At 47.4% G+C, this 9,788-nt stretch overlaps 1 protein-coding gene across 1 annotated transcript in view; it reads right to left on the bottom strand.

Moving 5' to 3' along the window:
• Window positions 1-474: 474 nt before the first annotated feature.
• LOC108672957 (bestrophin-2) overlaps window positions 475-9,788 on the bottom strand; it is a 12,419-nt gene continuing 3,105 nt past the window's right edge. Inside the window, exons 2-12 of the mRNA XM_018160724.1 lie at window positions 8,636-8,703; window positions 8,346-8,567; window positions 7,180-7,351; window positions 4,932-5,061; window positions 4,101-4,339; window positions 3,831-3,903; window positions 3,503-3,663; window positions 2,558-2,699; window positions 1,534-1,676; window positions 1,120-1,261; window positions 475-596 (exon numbers count right to left, since the gene is read on the bottom strand). Coding sequence (XP_018016213.1) covers window positions 475-596; window positions 1,120-1,261; window positions 1,534-1,676; window positions 2,558-2,699; window positions 3,503-3,663; window positions 3,831-3,903; window positions 4,101-4,339; window positions 4,932-5,061; window positions 7,180-7,351; window positions 8,346-8,567; window positions 8,636-8,703 — 1,614 coding nt within the window. The remainder of the gene's footprint in view (window positions 597-1,119; window positions 1,262-1,533; window positions 1,677-2,557; window positions 2,700-3,502; window positions 3,664-3,830; window positions 3,904-4,100; window positions 4,340-4,931; window positions 5,062-7,179; window positions 7,352-8,345; window positions 8,568-8,635; window positions 8,704-9,788) is intronic.

The following is a 9,788-nucleotide window of genomic DNA, read 5'->3' as shown; positions in this document are numbered from 1 at the left end:
CCCAGACTGTCTTTAAAATTACCCCAGACCATCTTTAAAGTTACCCCATGCTGTCTTTGAGGTTACCCAGACTGTCTTTGAAATTACTCTAGACTCTTCGAAGTTACACCCAAAACCCCCATCTTTTGCCCACTATGACATCAATTTATAATCTTAGAACCTTTATTTAAAATACCCCCAAACCCAAACGTTTTACCATTGAAACTTTGAATGTTTACCTTCAAAACCATCATATAAGTTACCCTAAACCCACAAACCCCCTATAAGGGTCCCAGAGTCCGCTTATAAGGGACCCAGAGTCCCCTTATAAGGGACCCAGAGTCCGCTTATAAGGGACCCAGAGTCCGCTTATAAGGGGCCCAGAGTCCGCTTATAAGGACTCCAGAGTCAACTCTTTGGGGTCCCAGTGTCAGCTAAAAAGGGCCCATCACCCCCTTCCCAACACCACTTCCCCCACCTTCTTCCCCCCTTTCATCACCGCCTTTCCAACACCTCCCCCTCGCCCACCTGCTCGGCCAAACGGTCGTGTTGTCTGGTGAGGCTCTTGGCGCTCTTAAGGCTCCTGATGGTGCGGATGCTGCCGCTCGCGCTGGGCACTGCAGAGACACACATTGTATAGTATACAGGCATACAGTTGTATGAACATGATACACGTACGTGCAATGTATGTATAGTATACAGCCATACAGTTGCATGAACATTATACACAGCCATAGTTGTTATCAGTATTGTATACACGCATTCAGTTGTATGAATATTATAGATATGCATTATATGTACAGTATACAGCCATTCAATTGTATGAATATTATACACATCCATAGTTTTTATCTGTATTGTATACACGCATACAGTTTTATGAACATTATATAGCCATAGTTGTTATCAGTATTGTATAGGAAAGGATGAACTAGGTCTTGCTAGTAAACGTTTTTTATTTAATTGTTGTTTGAAAATTTATTGAAAATTGCTACTAGCACAAATTTATACTAGTATTTACTAGTATATATTAGTATATATACGTGTGGTATACCTCGGCTCAGTTTGGGGGACGACAAAACGTCCCGCTATTAACCGACTAATGTATATAGTTATATATATAATATACATGTGGTATACCTCGGCTCAGTTTGGGGGACGACATCTTATCAGCGACGCGGGCGAAGAAACTCTTCCTTCGTCTGCCGGGCGTGGCGATGCCCGATGCACCAGACGACCGCCTGCTGGAGACGCTCTGGGCGTCCGGCTGTGATGCCTTCCGCTGTGGTGAACACAGCACAATGTCATCACACGATGGGAATGTCATCACAGAGGGTATGTTATGACAGAGGGTACGTCATCACTCTGAGGGTACGTCATCACAGAGAGTACGTCATCACACGGAGGGTACGTCATCACAGAAGGCATGTCATCACGGAGGGTACATCATCACAGGGGGTACGTCATCACAGAGGGCACGTCACCACATGGCAGATATATCATCACCGCCCCCTTCCCCACGATGAGGGTACTCCACTACTTTAAAGCCCTCACCTCCACCTTTACGGTGACCTCCTTGTACTTCTCCTGCACCAGCCCCCCGATGAGGGTCTCCACCACACTATGCGACTTCTCCTCAATGATAGGCTCCATGATCTCCTGCAGCGGCTCCGGCACCTTCAGCTCCGCCGTCGACCCTGCAGGGCACCGAAAGAAGAGACCTTGAGAAACAAGAAGCCAGCGTGGCCTGGGACTGCTACGCCCAGCGTGGCCTGGGACTGCTACGTCGAGCCTGGGACTGCTACGTCCAGCCTGGGACTGCTACGTCTAGCGTGGCCTGGGGCTGCTACGTATAGCGTGGCCTGGGACTGCTACGTCCAGCGTGGCCTGGGACTGCTACGTGAAGCATGGCCTGGGACTGCTACGTCCAGCGTGGCCTGGGACTGCTAAGTCCAGCGTGGCCTGGGACTGCTACGTCCAGCGCGGCCTGGGACTGCTACGTGAAGCGTGGCCTGGGACTGCTACGTCCAGCGTGGCCTGGGACTGCTACGTCCAGCGTGGCCTGGGACTGCTACGTCTAGCGTGGCCTGGGACTGCTACGTCCAGCGTGGCCTGGGACTTCTACGTCCAGCGTGGCCTGGGACTGCTACGTCCAGCGTGGCCTGGGACTGCTACGTCCAGCGTGGCTTGGGACTGCTACGTCCAAAATACATGCTAAGGAAACTAAGGATTTTCCAGATCCGAGCGGCGGTATCTCTCAAACAATCTTACGGGACCTCTGCCCCGATCTTGGTACCCGTGACCCGATCTAGGTTCCTCCCAACCCGATCTAGGTACCCCCTGACACGATCTAGGTACCTCCGGACCCGATCTAGGCACCTCCCAACCCGATCTAGCTACCTGTCAACCCGATCTAGGTACCACCTGACCCGATCTAGGTACCTTTCAACCCGACCCAACATACAGTGCCTCCAAACCCCACCTGCATACCACTTGACCCGACCACTCCCCACCCAAAATGAAAAAGCAAGTACCGAGGGGCCTCTCATTGCCGATCGCCGAAATGAGTGGTACTCACCGTGGTTGATAGCCTGGTTGGCCCTGTACTGTTCGCTGGCGACAGTGTATGGTAGCGCTGCTGGTACCACCTCCTCGAAGTACATGTCCTTGATGAGCTCAGGATGGTCCTCGTGCATCTCGTCCACGATCAGGTAGGATACCTGCGAGTAGATTGACAAGTAGAGTGAAGTTGGATACCTGCGAGTAGATTGACAAGTAGAGTGAAGTAGGATACCTGCGAGTAGATTGACAAGTAGAGTGAAGTTGGATACCTGCAAATAGATTGACAAGTAGAGTGAGGTTGGATACCTGCGAATAAATTTACAAGTAGAGTGAAGTAGGATACCAGCGAGTAGAGTGGCATGTTCAGTTAAGTAGGAAACCTGAGAGTAGGTCGGCATGAAAATTAAACAGGCACGTAGGATACCTACGTGCAGGGATAAATGTTCTGGCTAGGTTGAAACTACGACCACCTTGTTAACAAACAACTTACGCCACCTTGAGGACATGCAGCAACCTTGAAGACGTGGAACCTACAACCACTTCGAGAACTTGGAACCGATGACCAGCATGACATCGTTGAACCGACGACCACCTTGACTACGTTGAACCGATGACTAACTTGGGAAAGTTAAACAGACAAGCAACTTATGAAAGTTGAACCAACGACCGCCATGAGAATATTGAACAAACGACCACTTTGGGAACGGTGAACCGACGACTTCCATGGGAGTGTTGAGCTGACAATTGTAATTGTTTGTACCATAATTCTAGTAGGGTAAAAACAAACAGAGGTTTGTCCATCAGAAACAATGGAGGAGAGGAGAGGTAGAATTCCCCTAGGCCCTGTACTGCAGCGAGTTCCTCTATTCCATGATGCATTTTCCGTTCCATATAGTTATTTTTCTATGTTCATGTATATGACTCGAGAATTTCACACTGCCTTCGAGGACGAAGTGGTCACCTGGACGTTGCGGTCGACGAGAGAGTTAGTCTCGAAGTCGTCATCGTCTTCACCGAAGGGGTTGATGAGGGACTCGGCTACCTTCAACCACCCCATGTAGAAGAAGAACTGCAGGATCGTGAACCAGGGCACATACATGTCCACCTTGTGCCCCTTAATGCCTAAAAAATTGGAAATAATCTTCAAAATCAGGCAAAATTAAATAGTTCTTATTAAAAGGGGTATTCTACCGGGAAGCGGACGATGTGGTGTAATGAAATAATTTTATTAATCCAAGTCCAGCATTGCTGACCTCCCTCCTGACCGGGTCAAGGATGGTTAAACTCACCTCTACTCGGGTCCAAGAACTGCCTGCCCACGATGGTACTGATGAAGAAGGTGTACACGGCCAGCGTCACCACCTGTTGACAGGGACATAACAGCGTTAAAGATACCAGGTGAACAGGATACAACAGATGTAAATCCTATCTATTTACACGGGGACAACAGAGTTAATGTCACAAGTTGACACTGTGAAAAAAATAGCTAACGCCACGTGTTGACGGGCATAACAGGCTGGCCATTAACTCATAGTCTACGAATACGTAGTTACGGATACCTGCGTGTACACGAGAGGTACGCTGACGTAGTCGTAGCTGAGCAGGAGGCGGCAGCCCTTCCTGAAGTTGTTAAGCTCATCCATGATAGTCTTCTGGGCGAAGTCGTCCCTGATCCTTCCCTGCTTGCGTGCCTTGGTCACGATGGCTCCTGCCCACACCAGGGGCAGCCAGTACTTCGGGTTGGCGGTTTTGGCGTTCAGGATCTCGAAGATCATGAGTTCCTGCTCCGTCAGGAGACCTGAGGAGAAAATAGGATGCGTTGAACACGTTACAGTAGACGTTATCAACTCTGCCCCGTCAGGAGACCAGGGGGCAATATGAAGCATTGGACACGTTATATAGCCTGAGGCAAGCGGGGTATAGGATGTATTGGGGAGGCCTAGGGGTGCAAGGAGGAATATGATGTGTAGGACACGTTACCAGCTCTAGTACCGTCAAGAGGCCTTTAGGCCTCATGAGCTCTAATTATGTTCAGAAACCTAGCGATGTTCACTGGATGACAACTGTAACACCCTGTCGCAGGCTGTCAATATTTCGGTGGTGATATTATTAAGGGTATTGATAAGAACACTAACAGCCAAACCTGTTCGACAAGGGGTAGAATTCATGACGGGATGGCATACTTGCTGAACGGGCTCAAAATTAGTCTGTAACGTTTATAGAGTTTATTTGAAGTGGAGGACTAGGTCTATTCGAGGCCCTCATTTTCACATTGCCCAAGGTGATCAGGGACAAGATCACAGCACCCTGAAGGGTTGGCCTAAACAGTGCACAATACACACTCTATAATACCCCTAAACCATGTCATCCAAGGCCCTCAAATGACGTACCTGACTCCACCAAATGCTGCATGGTGGGGAACCGCTTCTTGACACGTGGACTGATCATGCTCATGGTGATGACGAAGGAGAGGTTCACGTAGCGCATGAGCGTCCGCCGCATCACGCGCGCTGTGTCGTTCTGCGGGGAGCGTGAGATGCGTGAGTGTGGTCACTTTAGGTTGGTATGTCCAACGTCCCTCAACGTTAGCAAATCAAATAGTCAGAAATTTCTAAATCAACGCAAGAGCAGCGGAAAGTAGGAAGGCATATCCCAAACACTGGTTTGATACCACCCACGTCTATTACCGTCGCCTACCCTCAACGCCCATCACCCGTGTCACACCCGCATCACAACATGGCTTCAGACCGTGGCACTCAATTCTCCCCTCTTCTCCCGCTTCTTCACCCGATCGTGAAGGGCTTTAATTCACGACGGCTTCCAGCCAGCACCAAGGCAGCGGCGGTCGATATCACGAAGGCGTTCGAGAGATCGATGTCCAGCCTTTACCTCAGAACGCAATCATCCTATACAGAAATTCACGCAGGAGTAACCCCAGTATCTGTTATTTCCCCTACACTCATCAACCACTTCAAAACTGACATTTTAGTACTAGTATATGCAGCATTGACTCCTAAGGCGACGGCCTCAACTTCTTTGCGTCCTAACAAACCTCAAGGCTTCGGTAACGGACTTCGCCATCGGCTTAGGTACCTGGCTTGTCCAGGGTGTTGTGTAATGCAAAAATGGTTCTGGCGAGTCAGCCAACCAGTGATGGTCGTGGAACTACCTGTGGCTTTTATAGTGCCGTGAGCAACAGACCTATCACAAATATCCTTTACTAGTTGCCACTAACAGTCATTGCAACAACAACCTCGCAGGTGTCGCTGACTAGGCCACCGCTAAAAATTGACCTTACCGCTGGCAAGTCTTCTGCAACGCTCATCAACCCCCAATTTCCATTAATCACACACACATCCTTTTTCCACACTCTGTAACGGCATCTTCCTCCTGGACAAACGTGGGGGAAACATTACTGGGAGTCACTAGGGACACGCACTAATCGCTCCCTCCTACGCATCCTCATGCAGAGCCTTCTCGAAGGACATCGTTTCCACCTCACGCGCCCAAACCTTAACTACAGGTTTCCAATCTGGTCCTATACTTTGAAAAAAAGTTAAGAGATCGTAAGTTCATCAGCCAATCATTGACGGCCTTTCGAGAAAAATCCACAAATCATAGACAAGAAAACAGAGCGTAAGTACTTACGTTCACTTTGCGAGTTTTCAAAGTATGGTCCCTGGTAGGTAATTCATCGCCCGCCGCACCACCGTTACAAACCTATAGATTATTTTGAAGATGGCCTCGGGGTTATTCACCTGATTCTGCGAAATGACTTCCTTAGACCACCTCCATACTGATACAGGCGTCCTTCCCTTATCGCCCAGCTGGACCTTACTTGTCAAATCCTTTCAGCCCTTCCATCCCTTCTTTTCCTCGTCTCTGCTTCGTATCGGCCTCCCTCTAGCCTCCCATCCCTCCTTTCTTCTCATCTCTGCCTCCCTCCAGCCCTCCCACCCTTCCTTTCCCTCGTCTCTCTTTCGTATCGGCCTCCCTCCAGCCCTCCCATCCTTCCTTTCCTCTCGACTCTGCCTCACTCCAGCCCATCCATCCCTCCTTTTCTTCTCTTCTTTACCCACAGTCTTCCTGATTCGGCCACCTTCTGACACCCTTCCTGACTGACTGTGACACCCTTCCTGACTGACTGTGACACTCTTCCTGACTGACTGTGACACCCTTCCTGACTGACTGTGACACCCTTCCTGACTGACTGTGACACTGTTCCTGACTGACTGACTGTGACACTCTTCCTGACCCAACAGCAGCCCCACCCCGCACGTGACACGCGGGGAGGGGCATGATTTACCCCACTGGAAGAGGAAACTTAATACGTGCCCCATACCTGGCCACTGGAAGAGAATACGTATCCAGATACGTGCGTCGTACCTGGCCGTGGACATTGGAGGATACGACGACGGCCAGAGAGTCAGGCCAGGGTCAGGTTAGGTTAGGTTAAGTTAAGTTAGGTTAGGTTAGGTTAGGTTAGGTTAGGTTAGGTTAGGTTAGGTTAGGTTAGGTTAGAAGCAGTAGGGTCAGGTTAGGTTAAGTAACGTCAGGTTAGAAGCAGTATCCTCTTCTACTGGAAGAGGATACTGCTTGCTGGAAGTGGACCTGCAGCCACTGGAAGAGGATAATTACCTGGCCGTGGACGTTGGAGGATACGAAGACGGCCAGAGAGTCAGGCCAGGGGATGGTGATGTACTGGTCCCACCATCGCGTCATGATGATGCTCACGTAGAAGCCCAACACGAACGCCATGGGGATGAGGTTGATGTATTGGTCGATGTGCAGCACGATGCCCTCGAATATCCTGCGGGAGCGAGACCCATCCAGCCATAATATTCTATCACATACGGGACCGTCGACAATAATATTGTTGCGAGAGTGAGACCCACTCAGCCGTAATATTCTATCACATACAGGGACCGTTAACACTAATATTGTTGCGGGAGCGAGACTCATCCAGCCATAATATTCTTTTACATACGGGAACGTTGACAGTAATATTGTTGCGGGAGCGAGACTCATCCTCTATCACATACAGGGACCGTTAACACTAATATTGTTGCGGGAGCGAGACTCATCCAGCCATAATATTCTTTTACATACGGGAACGTTGACAGTAATATTGTTGCGGGAGCGAGACTCATCCAGCCATAATATTCTTTTACATACTGGACCGTTGACAGTAATGTTGTTGAGGGAGCGAGACCCATCCAGCCATAATATTCTATCACAGACGGGGCCGTTAACAGTAATATTGTTGCGGGAGCGAGACTCATCCAGCCATAATATTCTATCACATACAGGAACTTTGACAGTAATATTGTTGCGGGAGCGAGACTCATCCAGCCGTAATAATCTATCACATACGGGGCCGTTGACAGTAATATTGTTGCGGGAGCGAGACTCATCCAGCTGTAATATTGTATCACATACGGGAACTTTGACAGTAATATTGTGCTTTAACACGGTATACATGGCATGTATTATGTACATATTGAAATAACACAAGGTATATAATACAGAGCTGTATTATATGTGTTTGAAATAATATAATGCATATAATACAGAGCTGTATTACATGTATATTGAAATAATACAAGATAAATAACCCAGAGCTGTATTATCTGTGTACTACAAGGTTACACATAACCCTGTATACTATACCACACATGACCCTGTATATTATACTACACATGACCCTGTATACTATACCACACATGACCCTGTATATTATACTACACATGACCCTGTATACTATACTATACTATACATGACCCTGTATACAGCTGTGTACTCACCTCTTCTGGGCCTCGGTGAGGGCGAATCTATACACGAGGGCCACGGCTGTGTAACACGCACAGTATACAGTCAGCTCCTGCCACACAAGCTTGTATATGCTGCCGCGCCATCTGTGTGAGAGAGAAGCTGTGTAGTGCTGTGTAGTGCTGTGTAGTGCTGTGTAACACGCACAGTACACAGCCAGCTCCTGCCACACAAGCTTGTATATGCTGCCGCGCCATCTGTGTGAGAGAGAAGCTGTGTAGTGCTGTGTAGTGCTGTGTAGTGCTGTGTNCTGTCTCTTATACACATCTTCCCCCCACCTGCAGGCTCGGCCGCCATGATGGAGGTGCACTCGATGGCGTCGGTCGTTTCGTCCTGCGCAAGTAAACGCTTACAATTAACGTAATTTAGATAAAATTTAACTTATATTGAATTAATTTAATTAAAATTAATTAATTATTCAAAACCGTCGAGATTTGCCTAAAACGGGTGACATGGTCGAGCGATGCTAAGATATACATGTGAACTAAACTAAAGCTTTATCCTTTGAAGAAGACTTGTGCCCTAAATTAAAATTATTAGTGCCCTAAATTCCGCTTATAAGGGCCCCAGAGTACGCTTAGAGACCCCCACTCTGGACCCCAGAGTCCACTCGCTGGGGTCCCAGAGTCCGCTTATAAGGGTCCCAGAGTCCGCTTATAAGGGACCCCAGAGTCCGCTTATAAGGGCCCCAGAGTCCGCTTATAAGGCCCCAGAGTCCGCTTATAAGGGCCCCAGAGTCCGCTTATAAGGGTAAAAATAAAAACGCTAAAAATGTAAAATAAAATAAAGACATAAAAATAAAAACGCTAAAAATGTAAAATAAAATAAAGACATAAAAATAAAAACGAAAAAAATGGCACGAGGAACATTCTAATGAAGTTGAACACTTCATATTTGACCACCACAAATGACATGAATAATATCATGTAATTAATATGAATATCAATGAATATATTTGAATTTGAATATCAATAATCACAATTTGTTTTAATTAATACACGAAGCTGTTAGTTCCGCTAAAGATGGACATACGTCATATTAAAATATTTTATGTGAATTTCTCATGTGTTTCCCTTTTTTTAACTATAGCCCCTGTACCTTATTTTTAACATATTAAGTAAACCGTTAATCTTTTTCACTTTAAAGTCCCTTGACTCACTTGTCCAGCACTTGACTCACTTGTCTAACACTTGACTCACTTGTCCATCACTTGACTCACTTGTCCATCACTTGACTCACTTGTCCATCACTTGACTCACTTATGCATCACCTGTCTCTTATACACATCTAGATGTGTATAAGAGACAGACATAGCTTATAAACAGAAACGAATCGATATTGAAGTATTTAGTTAAGAATCCCCCGGCTGGTGAAATATTTTATCTAGCTTTGTAATTTAAGTAATGAAAATTTGGTTT

This window comes from Hyalella azteca, unplaced genomic scaffold, assembly GCF_000764305.2.
Source record: "Hyalella azteca isolate HAZT.00-mixed unplaced genomic scaffold, Hazt_2.0.2 contig11278, whole genome shotgun sequence".
Lineage (NCBI taxonomy): Eukaryota > Metazoa > Arthropoda > Malacostraca > Amphipoda > Hyalellidae > Hyalella > Hyalella azteca.
This window is presented reverse-complemented; position numbering and strand designations above follow the sequence as displayed.